At 43.1% G+C, this 16,214-nt stretch overlaps 1 protein-coding gene across 13 annotated transcripts in view; it reads left to right on the top strand.

Annotated features, from left to right (window-relative positions):
* Positions 1 to 16,214, top strand: part of TRERF1 (transcriptional regulating factor 1) — a 100,491-nt gene that overhangs the window by 63,418 nt on the left and 20,859 nt on the right. For all 13 annotated transcript variants that reach the window (XM_059841132.1, XM_059841130.1, XM_059841129.1 and 10 more), the window contains 2 exons: positions 4,863 to 4,960; positions 14,299 to 15,933. In XM_059841132.1, the coding sequence (XP_059697115.1) occupies positions 14,566 to 15,933 (1,368 nt within the window). In that variant the 5' untranslated portion in view covers positions 4,863 to 4,960; positions 14,299 to 14,565. The remainder of the gene's footprint in view (positions 1 to 4,862; positions 4,961 to 14,298; positions 15,934 to 16,214) is intronic.

Here is a 16,214-nt window from a genome sequence, read left to right as displayed (position 1 = left end):
TGAAGGAGAAGATGATGGGCTCTGCAGCAGCTCTGGGGCTCCTGTACCGCCAGCCACGTTGCTCTCTGAATTCAATAAGGAGAGGACAAGAGGTGGTTATGTGGTAGGAGGTACAGAGGAATTTCCTCCTGGATGGGCCAAGCTGAGCCCTGCTGGAGGGAGCTGGGTGACATTCTGGCCAGTGCCAGAGAGCAGGTGCAGCTGCCAGGGCAGCACCTCCTGCGTTATCCTCTGGTGTCACTGTCTCCTTTCGTGGGAGTACCCATTTGCTTCGTGTGGTGGGGATGAAGGTGACCAGTACCCCAAGTCAAAGACACTTTAAACATGATGTACTGTATGTGTACCCAAAGCCTTGGACCCTACATGGGGTCCAAAAACCTATAAATCTTGGGATTTGCAGTCTGTCTGTGGAATAGCATCTCATCTGTAAGATGCTTTGTTTGTCTAAGCCATTTTCTCTGAAAATAAATGTCATACAATATTCCTGAAGCATTTCAAAGATGCAGAAATGAGCACATAAAAATAATTATGCATGCATGGAGAATCTTGTCCTTAGAAGAGAATTTGAATTCCTAGAGTTTTTCTAGGAAGGTGCAAGCAAGAAGCTGCACATGGACCAGGGAAAGGGAACAAATTCATGAGGCTGATGATTAAGGGAGGACTGCCAGTATATGAGGAGAGACTCTGCTCTGATATAGTTGTGTTACCTGAAGTAATGGTGTATGATTGGTGATGATAATTCTGGTACTGGTAACTATTTTGTTCCTGATTTAGCCAGTTGATATTACAGTCTTTGTTGGTATTGCTTGTTTAATACACAAACTCAGTTGTTGTTCTTATGTTTCTTATCTTACAATGGCTAATTTTTCCCTTTCCTGCTCCAAAACTAATTAAACACTTTTTGATCATGACCAAGCAATTTATGCTCTTCAATACTATGGTTCCTTTTTTTCCCTTTGGTATATTCTCAGAATCAGGTTTTGGATGCTCTGGTGATCTGCAGGAAGTCTGGGTTCCTAATTGTAACACTTTGGTTAAGTTCTTAATGCCAAATAATACAGAAGTTAATGCCATTTAAGTGAATCATACAGTCACAGAATCCTAGAATGGTTTGGGTGGGAAAGGACTTTGAAGATCATCCAGTTCCAAGCTACCTGCCCCGTGGTGTTTTGGGGTGACTTTATGATACTGCATCCCCTATTGTCTGCTCTGTGGCCAGACATGAGTCCTTTAAGCTCCAGGTGGGAGAGCTGGGGGAATTCCTCAGCACACAGTTTGTGTGCAGTGCTCACAGACTCCCTGGGGTTCTCTGTGCTGTGTTGTCTAGCATGGATAGAGGGAGTCCATCTCTGCTTTTTGGCAGGACACATCCACTAAACCAGGTTGCTCAGAGCTCCATCCAGCCTGGCCTTGAACACTTCCAGGGGTGGGGAAGCCACTGATTATCTGGGCAACCTGGTCTGGTGCCTCACCACCCTCACAGAAAAGGATTTCTTCCCCATATCTAATCTAAACCTACTCGCTTTCAGTTAGAAACCATTCCCCCTGTCCTGTCACTAAATTTGCTTTGTGAAGGCTCCTGCTGACCTAATTCAGCTCTCATCTATAAATCTTCCTCTCGTGTGTTGCAATAATGTGCAGGCACGTTGGAACTTGGATTTTCCTTTAGTGTAACCTGACTGGAAAAAATCCCTGTCTTTGGTGTGATGCCTTGAGTTCTACTGCCATCCTCCATTTTATTCCCGGGAAAATACCTACTTTAACTTGCAGTGTGAAGCTTTGCTGATCAATATGTTACAAGCATAGTAAAGTTCAAGAAATTGCCTCCATTACTATCTTGAGATGAGAAATTGATTCAGCTGCATTCTCTTTCTGCTAATTCATCTGTGCTTTACATTCCCATTAAAGGTATTACGTGCTCCTTATTTTCCAGCAGCGTCATCAATCCTAATGAAGAGAGAAGACTGAAAATTTATATTGTGTATGTGGGATAGCTGATCTCTGACTTAGCTCTTAATTTGTAAATTTTGCTGTAGGCTTCACTTCTCAGCTTCTCTTTATTGTGCTTTGTTTGTATGCAAAATCTAAGGGCTGGGATGGAAGCAAAACTGAAGAATATGGCAAAGGAGTATAAAATTAGATTGCTTTCTAATCTAACCTCAAAAATAAGATGGTGGTTAAAATTCAATGGAAAGAATTAAAATCTCATTTGTAAATTTGATGTCCATCTGCACTGTTTGTTCCTGCATTAATTATGTTGGGACTGTTTTCAGTATTTATCTGCCATCAGTTCTCTACCTCTGGCTCTGAAATGTTCAAATTTTTACTTTTTATCTGTGTTATTATGTATGAGACCTTTGCACATGTCTGATAATTTATGTAACCCTGCATTGGGGTGGTACTGTAGCTCTAATGATGAAAGTGATATAGTGGGAAAAGCAGCCAGGACAAATATGAAAAACAGGAAAGGGCTTTTCTGGGTTTTTCAGTTGTTGTTTTTCCTAGTGTCCATCAGCCCAGCCTCTGTAGGAAACTACCAGGAATGGTTTTTCTGCACAATATTTTGGCATTTTTAGTCTTAATAGTAGCAACATTTGTTCAGAGCAGATGGATAAATGACAAAGAAAGCAAAACTCTATATTGTGGCTTTGGTCATGGCTCATGATATAGCAGTTATTTTTTAAATTAAATTTCAACATATTGTCAGGTTCTAAATAGCTGTGTTAAACTGAGGCAAAAAAACCCCAACATTTTCCCTCTTGGCTCCACTGATGTTAATCTCAGGTTTTCTCCATGTGTCTGAATATTTTTTCTTACAAACAAATGGTGCTCAGCTTCTGGTCAACTATAAGATTCAATATGCCTTTTATAAACCTAGAGGTGTTTAAATAGCAGTGTGAAAACCAAGTCACATAAAGCATTAAGTAGATGTGAGTTTATTAAAACCTTATTCCAACAAAGATTCATAGACTTGCCCAGAAAAACTATAAGCAGAGAGGATGCAAGTGGGTGATGAATTTATGAATTTCAGCTCAGCTTGTTTCTTGAAAGATGTGGGTGCACACAGGTTTTAGTTACTGGGGCTCAACATGATAATGTTGTAATCAAAAACTCACTTAGATCCAAGAAAATCCATGTGGTGCTACCAGCATTGACCATCAGCTGAGGTGTTCTGTTAAAGAGAGACATTTTAGGCAGGTCAGGCTTTGTGAGGGGCTCTGCTCTCTCTCATGGTGCATGCTTTGATGGGTTGATGTCTGTCTTGTGCTCTCCTGTTTTCTGTGGCCTTTTGGGGAGGGGAGGATGGAGGGGGAAGCAGAGACTGGCACTGGGCAGGACAAGGGGGTTGCTTGGGTTCTTCTCCCCCAGCTTGCTGGATAACTAAGGGAGGGCACTTTTTCTGTGCAAGGATCTGCTGGACTTGGGGAGTGGCTTCGTGCTGTATGTGGCAGCATCACATTGCTTGGGACCCACTATCAGAGATTTTGAAAGAATAATTTTAAAAAGCGAATGTAGCATGACAGTGAGAGGAAGTAAATGTTGGTTGCTGTCACTGAGGTTCTCTGTGATCATTTCTACATTTTCTTCTTAAGCTTGGAATGACTTCCCAAAACTCAGCAGAGCTCAGTGCAGATGATGTGTTTTCCACTGATATCAGTGAGCTGTGAATTGCACCCCAAGTTTCCAGGCCTGTTTCACAGAATCATGGAGTACCAGGTTGGAAGGCACCTCAAGGACCATCTAGTCCAGAAGACCTTGCACATTTTTGTTTTACTCTGTAAGGTTCCTGTTAGCCCACTCTTCCAGCCTGCTCAGGTCATTCTGCAGGTTGGCTCTTCCTGCTGGAGGGTCTGCTGCCCTGTTTGGCTTGGTATCATTGGCAAACTTTATCAGGTACCTTTGATTCTGTCTCCAGGCCACTCATGAATGTATTAAACAGCAGCAGGCTCAGCATTGGGGGTCCACACTTGTGTCACTTTGCCCTTGGTGAATCCATGCTGGCTTTTCCCAATCACTCGCTTCATCTGCTTTGTGATAACCTCCTGCAGGATTTGTTCTTTTGGGATGCCCCCCAATCCCCTTGACTTCTCAAAGATCACGTAGAGTGGCATCACAGTGATTTCAGCCAACATTCTTAACACCCTCAGGTGCTGAGGACCTTCCCTCAAAGCCATCCAGGCAGTAGCATTGACAAAAATATACATGTTGTTTTCATGTAGGTAATTTAAGATGCCTTGTGTAGATACCTCTTCTGCACTGGGTGGCAGCCTGATTGTATCTCCCACATCTTTGACTTTCATTAATCCCTCCCTTCCTGGTTGCTCTACCTGCACTTGTTTGTGTGATACTTGTCTGGTAGGTTGCAAGCTCTTCACCCAGAGCATTCACCCTGCCTCTGGGTTCTGTCAAAGCAGCACGAGGTGCTGTGAAATCTTTGCGGTCCCTGCAATAGAGGCAAGATGTTGTTTCATTGATTGCATCAACAGAACCCATTCCTCATTTTGCAGTAGGCACCAAGCTGAGTAAGAATAAAAGATTCACTTACTTGTATTCCGGTCTGTAATTTGAAGGTCTGTGTCCATCCCAGAGATTTGACAACGAAGTAGTCTCTCATAATCAATAAGGGAAAGGGGTTCCTGGTTGTTCTTTAAAGGAGTTGGAGTGGTGCTGATAGTTGCCCTCTGCCATAGTGGCTTAAAAGACAGAGTAACCTGGAGATACTGTATTAAATAGAAGTTAGTTTTTTGTTGTGTTGCAATAGGAAACTCATTGTCACAAATCTGCTCATGCTTTGGGGCATCGGTGCTGGGAGATGGTCACATGTGGGGAAAATCTAATTTCCATTCTTTTGTTTTGTTTAGATACGTCACTTTGAGATCACAGAATGAAAGCAGCATGAAATGTTATGGCAAAGACAGCACAAGAAGATACAAGAATCTCACAAATCCTCAAAAATCAGGTAATGTCAGAGCATCCTATGTCCAGTTTTTCAAAGGCTGTCTTCTTTAATAAGGTTCAGTGCTTTTTGACAGTTTTTCAAAATTTGGGCTTCTGAGTCCCTGTGAGTTTATTGATGGACTTTTCAGATCTGGTTAGTTGTGTGTTGGCTGTGTATCTAGTAGAATATTATTTGTGTTCCACAGTATGTATGACACAAGAGATATACACACATATCTTAAAGGACTACTTCGCCTATATTGTCTCTTACAAGCAAAAGGACATTAACTTAAGAAAAAAAGAAGCGGCAACCATGGTGGTCAGGTGTTTTTAGCCATTGAATTTGACTTGGCTCCATTGCTAGGCACCAACATGGCCTATTTTGAGGGATGGACTTTTCAGAGGGTCCTGCAGCTCCATTTCTCAAAACTCTCTCCTTTGGGGGAGACACTGGGCTCAAACTAGCTGTTCCCTCCCCACAAAAAGCTTAGCCATATACTGTTTTCCACATAATACTATTTGTGCTTGATTTTTTTGATTGTTTTTCTCTCTCAGGATGTTTCCTCCTTGCCTGTTTTTGCAAATTCTAGCATATGTCCTTTGCCTGTTTCAAAGCATTTCCACTTAGAGAAAAAGGCAATCTCGTTGCACTCTGCAGAGAGTAAACACTGCAGAGGTCAGGAAGAAACTGCTTAAGTGCATTACAAGGGTGCTCACCTTAAACTAAACTTGCAGGCTTATCATGGCTGTGGTCACAGCAATAGCTGATGGATTAATGTTTGGAAATTTCCCCCTCTCCCCCAAATCAACAGCAGTGACCAGAGGTTGTGATGTAGCCACCTACAGTAACTGAATGAGGACTGACCTCTCTGTCCTAAGTTCATTTCATGTTTGTAGAACCAGGATCTTGCTGGGGAATAACAAGTGGGTCAGTTCAGTAATAGAAGCAAACTAAAATATGAACCCAAAGACAATTTTGACGAGAGGACGTGTTTATTTTCCAGGAAGCTTTTGAGAGTCTTGCCCTTGATGTAGGACTCGGCAGAAGGGACGACAGTTTGTCTCAGCTAAAGCAGTCAGTAAACCCAGGTTGGCTGAAGAGATTTCAAATCAAGTATCACTTGATCTAATATGCAGTAGGGTATTAGCAAATACTAAAAAGGTAAAACTGCTGTGTTTGTCACAGTAGCACCTTTAGTTAGTGCTGTCTTTGGTGTGCTTTTTAGTCGCTTAGTCATGGAATGTACAATTCAAGTGCCATTCTGGCCTTAAGTCAAGGTTTGCATTTCGGTTTTATTTCTAATCAGTATTGTGAGGAGATTACATCATTTTATGTTTGCCATTTTTATGAAGTAATGTGTTACCTGCTTCTGTTGCAGTTTTCCAGACCCTTCAGAGTACCTTGAAACAATTCACCAACAGCAAAGATAATCAGATTTGTTGAAGCAACTGTCTTTGTTTCTTTGGGACTCATGAAATTGTATCTTCCTTAAACTAAATTCAGTTAATGGCTTTATTTAGAAATCAGCCTTCTCTTTTTGAATAACCACAATAATTTTGCTAGTTTGGGGAAAAAACCATTTTCATTAAATTACTAGTGCCTTAGAATGCATTTTTTACATAGATCAAAACAAGAGGAAGATGTTTCTGTTTGTCTTCCTCCTTTCTTCTCCTCCTTTTCTAGAGACTTTCCTGAGATGATCAACTGTTGTTTTTCCTGTTGGGTTCATTGGGTTTGGTGTTTAGTTTTTTGGGTTTTTTCCTTGGTTTTTCTTTGCTGTCTTTTTTTTAACTTCGTTGAAGTAGAGAAATTGCTCAGTTCTCTCCCAGTGCCATCGTTGTTCTCCCCTCCCCCAAGTCCAATGTGTTTTTTATTAAACTGAATTAGGACATTCTAGTCTCTCTTAAGAGTGGAAATGGGAACAGCTTAAATGAGCAGCCACATGAGACTCAGCAGCCTTTCCAACTGCACTGCAGAAGCTTAGCTGCAAAGAGAATGATAATTTTTGAAGGATTTGTGCAACTGTTGAAGAACTACCAGCATTAATATTAAAAAGCAGCTTATCCGTTTTTCCTTTTCCATTTAAGACTATATAGCTTTCTTACTATGCTTGCTATAAAAATCAGTCTACTAAATATTTTGCTTCCTTTCAATCCTCTTCCCTTTTGTAATTCCTCTATTTGCATACTTTCTCATATACTGAAGTGGGTTCTTTGTTGTTGGTTTTGCCTAAGAACGTCAACCTCTGGGTTTGAATGCAGATACAGGCGTGGGTTTGAGATCTCTGCCATTCAAAACCAGCCAAAACTGAATTGCAGCAGAAACCACAGGAGCAGTTGTATCCAGGATTGGGATGAAAAGGTTTTCATCCCTAAAAACATTTGTCCTTGAGGTAGCTGTAGAAAATTTTTGGTCCTTGAAATCCATATTGCTACTTCAGTGTTTATTCTAACCAAAACAGCCATGAGCCTGATATCTTCTGACCCTTACTTTCAGTCTCTGCCTCTCTTTATTGCTATATCAGATGTCTTCAGGATTTCTATAGATGCTTAAAAAAAAAAAAAAGCAGGTCTTTGAGTTATCATCTCACCTCTCTTTCCCTTTTCCTCTCTGCTGGCTCACCCAACCACCTTGCCTGGCATTGGAAATTATTCATTCTCTTTGAGTACTGTGCTGATTTTTTCACAGGATTATATTCTTTGCCAAGAAAAAAAAAAAAGAACGGAGCAGGGGCTTGAACTCTGGTTGCGTAAAAAGTTATGAGGGCAAACCTGGTATCTAAGCAGGGCACAAGAGCACAGGGGGCTCTGAAATATGCCACTCTTAATTCTGTGCTTCTCAGCCTTCCAGCCTTACTCTGGTCTGAAGACCTAGGGACAGTGCCAGCTTCACCCCTGGGAGCTGTGTGTGTGCAGTGCAGGTGGGTCTGTTCTTGGGCAGCGCTGCCTTACTTTTCAAAGCTGCTGCTCTGGGTGGGGTCACAAGTGGTGCAGTGGCCAGCTGAAAACCAGGCCTGTCTGTGCCCAGCTTCAGGGCTGGGTTATGGTCAGGCACTGGTGTGAGCAGAATGCAGGCTGTCAGGGAAGGAACTGCTGTTTATTCCTGTGTCTATCCTAAAGGAAATCAGAGAGCAAGATGATGTGAATGATGGCTGTCTTAGTTTAGGAATAGCTTGGCAGGAGATCTGACAGTTCTCAATAACAAAACAGGTCAATAAAAACTTTCCCATAAAAAAAGGCTAAAAAATGAATAAGAGAAACACTGGTTTGTTTCTATGGACGCTAAGTAGGGGAAAAAATTTAAATGAAAGAGAGGAAAGGAGAGCTTGATTTTGGCTTTCATATTACCTAAGTTAAGAAGGAAGCTTCTATTCCAGTGGCAGAAAGGCAGTCACTCAAGAGAGCCCTGTCAGCCTGTGACTGAGGGGTGGTAATGCACAATTAAAACACGAGAACACACAGCAATGACACGTTTCTAAGCAGGCCTTAGGTGTTATAAAACAGAGTTTAGCCTGCTAAGGGTGGTGGTTAACTGTGCTTTAGCAGACATTTTACCATCCCAGAGGGAGGGAGGGACACAAGGAGGGATGGTGCCCAGCAAATGAGTATCTGATAATGCTGTTGCTTGTGAGTAGCTACAGATACTCTGTCCTGCAAAAGCTGGTTGAACATGGAGGAGTGTGGGCTTTTTTGCTATCTTATCCAGTCTTCTTTTTTTCAGGCTAGCTAGTAATTAATCTATAAAAGCATGTAGATTTTTAGCTTAAAGGAACAGCTGAAAAACTTGAAATAAGTTGAACAAACTGTAGGATCCAATTCCCTTTTGATACACAGCCATGCTGCCTACTGAGATGGGTTAGATTAGAGCTGTAATAACTTTGCAGCCTTTTAGTGAGTCTGCTTCCTTCAGCATTTGCTCTCGTACAGTCTTTTGTCATCCCTCTCCATTAACTCAGTTCTGAAACTGGCTCTGGCTGACATTCAGCCCTGGTTTTACAGCACACACCCAGCCCAACTTTTATGCATCATCTTATTTGTAGTGGATGTCTCGTTCTGAAATTCATGTGAATTCAGGCAGTTCAATTGTGTGACTGTCATTTGATCTGTAATTTTACTCGAGTTGAAAAATGCTGCGGGTTTTGGCTTCTGTGGTGTGTGATGGAGCCAGAAGTGTTCATTTTATATAACTATCATCTTCTTAGTATTTCACTGCCTGATGTCTTCTCTATGTTTATAGAATGGCCTGGATTGGAAGGGATCTTAAAGGCCATCTGATTTCAGCCCCCCCTGCTGTCAGCAGGGACACCTTCCACTAGACCAGACTGCTCAGAATGCCATCCAGCCTGGCCTTACACACTTCCAGGGATGAGACATCCACAACTTCTCTGGACAGTCTGTTCCAGTGCCTCATCACCCTCACAATAAAGAATTTCTTCCTAGTATTTAATTTAAACCTACTCTCTTTCAGTTTGAAGTCATTCCCCCTTGTCCTGTCACTACAGGCTCTCTTAAAAAGTCCCTCTCCATCATTCTTGTAGGCTCCCTTCAGGTACTGGAAGGCCACAATTAGATCACCCCAAATCCTTCTCTTCTCCAGGCCGAACAATCCCAGTTCTCTCAGTATTTCCTCATAGGAGAGGTGCTCCATCCCTGTAATCATCTTGGTTGCCTCCTCTGGATTCACTCCAACAGGTCCATGTCCTTCCTGTGCTGGGGACCCCAGAGCTGCTTTTTGGCTCTACAGGGATAGAGTTTACAAAAGAGAAGAATTGGATCACCTTTATTGAAGACTGGTATTTCCTTCCCACTTCAAGTTTACCAGAATTAAGTTATGGCATGCTTCCAGGAGAGCCTATTTGTATTGCCTTTCAGTTACTTGTGTTTGAAGAGGGAGACAGCTGGAGTGTGTAAAGGCATTTCAGTCAGCTTGGTGGGCCCCTGGCTTTCAGTCTGGAGAATGGAGCTGTGCAAGTTGCAGGGGACCTTGTTGAAATCATGAGCAAAGAATTGGAGCAAACTCTTGTCTCTGTTGAAATCAATTGAACTACCATTAGCATGAGTCCAGATTTCATCCATAAACTTAAGTAGGGTATTTCTTTTTCTAGGCAGCCTACAGAAATGTTTCTGTCTGCTGGCATTTGTTTTCATGTTTCTTTGTAACGATTGCATAATTGGGATGTATCTGTAATGTCAGAAATGTAATAGGTTAAGTAGCATAAATGACTGTTAGGAAGAGAAGAGACACAGAACTGCAGAACCGTGGTTGCATTTAACTCCTGCCAGTTTAGTTGTTCAGTTTAACCATTTAGTAGTCAGAGCTGTTGTGCTAAATGGCAGTGATGGGTGTTTAGGCACCAGTGCTAAACACAAAGAAGAAGAAGAAGCACCCTTTTCTTCCTTTCTCTTAAATGGAAATAATTCAGTATACTGCTAATGGTTTCTCAGTTAGCCAGAGACTAACTTTGCTACCCCTGAGCCTTAATGATGTCATGATAGACTCTGGTTTTAATCTGACAGGAAATGTGTACTGTTAGGATTTTGCTAAAGCTGATAGCAAATGCTGTTTATACAGCATCAAGCCCTTGAGTTGAAGCCTTTAGTTCAAGTACTAAAAAAACATTTGGTATCTAAGGGACTGGTTGATTACTGATTATGCTTTTATCAATGTGCATATCTGGGTTTTTTTTCTATTACCTGAAGGTAGAATAACAATGCTTTTTAAACATTTGCATTTTTTTCTCTTCAGATCAGTGATGCCTTTGAAAGGAATGTTTTCATCTTTCTTTTATTTTTATTTTGGGGGAGGGGAGATGGGTGTTTGAAAACAATGCAATTTTTTCAAATATGATTCTCATAGTGACTAAACTTTCCAGTCCTTTTGTGACTTGATTGGTATTTTAATGTCATATCCCATTATATTCTTTAAAGCTTTTTACAAATGTTTCTGTATGACTCTGATGATAACTCTGTAATCTACCTGACAGCAGCATGTCCCACCTCTCAGACCAGAGCTGAATTCAGTATGCTAGAGCTGCTGGAGTGGAAATGTTAATGAACAATTTTTAAATTTATTTTTCTTATTCTGAGAGAGGGGAAGAAAGGTGTCTGTGCTGATGCCACAGATATAAAACCTCTTGACTGCTTTCCAGTGTCCTGCAACCTGTGACAGGTAACCCCCAGGTGAAAGGGTGCAGTAAGTGGAATTTGGCACATGTCCAAGGGACATCACTTTCTTTGGTGACTACAGCACTAGCTGTGGCTGCTGGTACAATCCACAGCATCTGCCACTGTGGTGCTCCTGCCTGTGGGAAGAGAAGGGGTCAGGGGCCTGGTTGGCCCCTTGATAGATTTTTGTAATGAAGTCAGGTTGTCTGCTACCTTATGTCTCTTACTGTCCTTACTCCTGGAATTCTTGTGGTCTTTTAATCGTTTCCTGGAGACATTTGTTCTCCCTCACTGGTTTGTATCGTTTCTTGTCCTTTGACTAATACTTGTCACTTCAGACTTCAAAAAGAAGGGCTAAATTCAGGGAACTTGGTGTAAATTACAGCTCTGCTGATAGGTGAAATGGGACATAGCTCCTCTGCAAAAGGTGTGCCTACAGATCCAGTAGTACTGTTTTTATGGGAAGATGTGTTCTGAGCATCTTGACTGAGCTTCCTTAACTTGGCAGGCATAAAAGGAGTTGCACGTTCCCTCTCTTCCTCTAAATGTTGATGGCCTTTCAGCGTGAAACACCATACAGTGTTTATTTTTATGCCCTTTTAATGTTTTGTGGAGGGTTTGTTTAGCTTCCCTTCATAATTTTTAATAGGAAGTCTTTGAAGTTGGGTCGTGGATGAAAAACCCTGTTGGCAGCCTGACTATTCATTGTTGACTCCTATCTTCTTTATTTGTTCATCTATAAAAATCTGGAAGGGAGTGTGTTCAGAGAAACTGTGAAGCAATGTGTATTTCTGGAAAGGGGAAATAAACTTGCAATTATTCTCAGCTATTATTTGTCACGTGAAGATGTTACATACAGATGTATGGTTGCAGATGGTTTACACAAAAACGATACACACTGCAAACGCTCTTCATTGGGAGTATGATTTTCTGTTATGCATTATGCTAGAATGGAAAAGGTTTTTTTCTGCCTGCAGCTATGTATTACCCTTATTTGCTGTTGCTAGCACAAACTCTCCTTAATATGCATCCAGCAATGGTTAAAATTTTCTCCATCGGTGACTTCACATTTATCCTCGTCGATGGAGGATACTTCTAAGGTTAGAAAGGTAAGGACATCAGTGTGCAGGAGTCTTTGGTGGAGAGCACTGCATTTAGAAAATCAGATGTGAAGGAAGCAGAGTTAAGGTTTTGGTTTAATATTTCGTGTGTTCTTGTTCAAGTTCAGGGTCTGCTTTTATTTTACAATGTATTTATGAGTGCATAAGCATTTTGTACCTCCGTGCATTTGTGTGACTGTAGACACAGGGATCGCTTCATATTGTGGAGTAGTAAAACAATCCTATCATGTGCTTATGTATTTTTTTATTCTTCAGAAACAGTACAGACATCTGTAAAACGTTGAGTTACAGTTTATACACTAAAAATTATAAAAGGCTGCATTCAGTATAAATTTGTCTGTTAAAATCATGCAACATAAAGAAGGAGGGGTGAGAATGTAGAACAGAAGTTGGAATTCAGCATTCCTGATGTAAGGTGACTGGTCAGAAAAGATTTCAATTGACTGGTTTGATCTTAGCAGACATATTCCAGGTCAGTCAGCCTCACCTGCATCCCTGGAAAGGTGATGAAACAGCTCATCCTGGATGTCAGCTCTAAGGGTGTGGAGGAAAAGAAGGTTATCAGGAGTAATCAACGGGGATTGACCAAGGAGATGTAATATCTTGACCTATCTGATAGCCTTCTGTGATGGAATGTCTGGCTGTGTGGGTAGATAAGGGGAGACCAGTGCCTACCTTGACTTCAGCAAGGCTTTTGACACTGTCTCCCATAACATCCTCATAGGTGAGCTCAGGAAGCATGGGTTAGATGAGTGAGGTGGATTGAGAACTGGCTGAAGGGATGGTCCCAGAGTTTTGGACAGTGGTGCAGAGTCTGATTGCAGGTTCATTACTAGTGGTGTTCCCTAGGGGCCATACTGGGTCCAGCCTTGTTCAACTTATTTCTCAGTGGTCTGGATGAAGGGACAGAATATCCTTTCAAGTTTGTTCCTGATACAGAGCTGGGAGGAATGTCTGATTTGCCAGAAGCCTGGGTAGCTATTCAGCAAGAGCTGGACAGGCTGGAGAGTTGGGTGGAGAGATCTTAATGAAGTTCCATGAAGGCAGGTGCAGGGTGCAGCACCTGTGGAAGAATAACCCCCTAAACCAACACAGGAGGCTCAGCTGCTGGAAAGCAGCTGTGTGGAGACTGACCTGGGAGTCCTAGTGGACAACAAGCTGTCCATGAGCCAGCAGTTCCCTTAAGGTCAAAGAGGCCAAGGGTGTCCAGGGGAGCATGAGGAGGACCATTGCCAGCAGGTCAGGAGAGGTGATCTTGACTCTGTTTTGCCCTAATGGGGCCTCATATGAAGTGCTGTGTCCAGTTCTGGGCTCTCTAGTTCAATAAAGGCAAGGAACTACTGGAAGGAGATTAGTGGAGGGTTGTAGAGGTGATAAGGGGACTGGAGCATCTCTTATAAGGAGAGGCTGTTTAGCCTGGAGAAAACAGGATTTTATCAATGCTTAGAAATATCTTAAGGCAGGTGTCAAGTGGATGGAACCAGGCTCTTTTCATTGGTGCCCAGCAACAGAACAAGGGGCAATGGGCACAAACTGAAACACAGGAAGTTCCATCTAAATATGATTAATCCATCCTTACTTTGAGGGTGTCAGAGCAGTGGAACAGGTTGCACAGAGAGGCTGTAGAGTCTCCTCTGGAGATATGCACAGGTGAACCTGCTTTAGAAGGGGTTTGCAGAGATAATCTGCAGAGGTCCCTTCCAACCCCAGCCATTCTGTGATTTTGTGAGTCTCTGACTTGCCTTGATAGTCAACTGACTAAAACTAGTCACGAGAGCACAGTATATGGCTGACTAAAACTGCTCGAATGTTTATATTCTTTATGGGAAAAGACAGTTTTGAAGAATAAGCTTTTATTGGTTTGGCAGAACGATTTTATCGGAGCACTAGAGGAGAGGCAGGATAATAGGATGAGATGAAGTAATCTAACTGCTCTGAAATAGCCCAGCTGCTACAATTTTGCATCTGATTATGTATTTCAAACAGAGAAGATTTTACAGTTTCCTTTGAGGCAATAACAATAACAGTTTATGGAAAGAGCCAGCACTTACCTTGTCTTTCTCTTACTCTGCAGGTGCTTGGCACACTGAACTTACTGATCTGTGTAGGATTTGTGCTGTGGTCCATTCATTGAAGATGTGAAACAACATCGAGTCTGAGATTGGAATTACTGACAGACTGGAGGAAATTTCAGTCCTTGTGATGCACATGGACATGCTGAATTCTAAGTAATTCTAGCTTCTTCTCCCCTCCCCTCCCTTCCCCTCACTCAGCTATCTCAGGGTTCATAGAGATTTCAATGGTTTGTGTGCCTGTAAGTTTGGAACAGAAGTGACCAAAAATGGGGGACCAGCAATTGTATAAAACTAATCATACTGCCAACAACAACGAGAACTTGTACTACGAACAACACCAAATGAACTCCCTTCCATCTCTGAATCATAGCTATGGGACATCTGTTATGGATGCTCCCCAGGCGTCCCCCCTCTCCCCTCCATTTCCCCAGGATTCAAGGGACAGTATAGCTTTGCCTGTAGGTTCAAAAAGTCTCGGGTCGATGGATGCATCTAGACAAACCAGTTGGACACATTCTGGCTCAGGAAACCACGTCCCAGCGAGGAACAGCTTGAATAATCAAAGCGCAATGTGGAGCCCCCTCGGGCAGGGGGAGCCCCATGACGGATACCAATATTCTTACCCACAGCCCAGTGAAAACCGGTCGCAAAAAATTACCAGTGGAGTCCTGCACAAATTGGACTCCTTTACACAAGTATTTGCTAACCAAAATCTGAGAATTCAAGTCAACAACATGGCTCAGGTTCTGCACACCGAGTCTTCAATGGTGGATAATTCCGGTGACAGTGCGCTCAGGCAGCTGCTGTCCCAGAAGCCGGCGGCTGAGCAACAGCCCGTAGCTTCCACCGTACAAAGATACCAACCAGTGCCACAGCAAACGCACCAGAATTTTGCAAGCACACAGCAAAAGCAGCAAATGCAAGTCATGCAGCACCAACAGTTGTACTACGACTACCAGCAGCACTTATCACAGATGCAGATGCATTCTGCGTTCCAGCAGGGACAGGCACACATTCCGCAAATGCAGTCCCAGCAGCTCCTACCGCAACAGATGCAGCACTTGCAGCAGCCTCAGTACTACGGCCAGCCCCAGCAGGGACACCAGCGGCTCTCGATCCAGGAGATGCAGCAGCAGCCCCCGGCTCGGCAGCAGCGGCAGTGTCCGGTGCAGCTCGCTCAGTATTACCAAACACCACCTGTCATGCAGCAGCTACAGCAGCAGCAGCAGCAGATGCAATTGCCGCTTCCTCCGTATCACAGGGAACCCGATCCAAAGACTATGCATGAGCCACACCAGTACTCTCAGGATCCCGGTCATCCTGTACAGCTTATCCAGTTGGGAGCAGTGCCTCAGTATTGCTTCCAAGATCCCCACGAACAGTACAGGCACTTGTACCCCCAGAGTTTACTGCAGCAGCAAGAGCAGCAGAAGCAGTACCTGAGCGAGAGCAGAGTGCCATCCCTGAACTCCCACATTGGCCTCACTCCACCAGAGAGCGCCGAGGATCCCGCACGGCAGGAGATTAATTCTGTAGCTAACGCTGTCCCTCATCGAACTCTTTTGCCACCCCCGGGAGTTCATCTGAACAACAAAAGCTCTCAGCAAGACTCTCCCAGCACCACGTGGCCTCAGGTAGGTGGTATTTTAGATCCATGCCCAGCAAAATGTGTTTGCAGAACTGTAGCAAAGTGTGGAAACTAAGTGGTTTCAGCAGAGGCAGAAGGTTAGGATGTGAGCTGTGGGCATCTCTGGGATGGGGAACTATTGGGAAACTTCATTACCAGACTTTGGTCTACAGCTCAGGGTTGGCTTTGGGCCAGGCTGGCAGCGGCACAGAACTGTTGCTGCGAAGCTGCTGCTTTCCTTGTGAGAGGCTTTGGGAAGTTTTGCCTCAGTTTCTGGGAAGCAGGGAT

Source organism: Haemorhous mexicanus, chromosome 3, assembly GCF_027477595.1.
Source record: "Haemorhous mexicanus isolate bHaeMex1 chromosome 3, bHaeMex1.pri, whole genome shotgun sequence".
Taxonomy (NCBI): Eukaryota; Metazoa; Chordata; class Aves; order Passeriformes; family Fringillidae; genus Haemorhous; species Haemorhous mexicanus.
The sequence above is the reverse complement of the archived record's forward strand: the minus strand, read 5'-3'. Positions and strand labels throughout refer to the sequence as shown.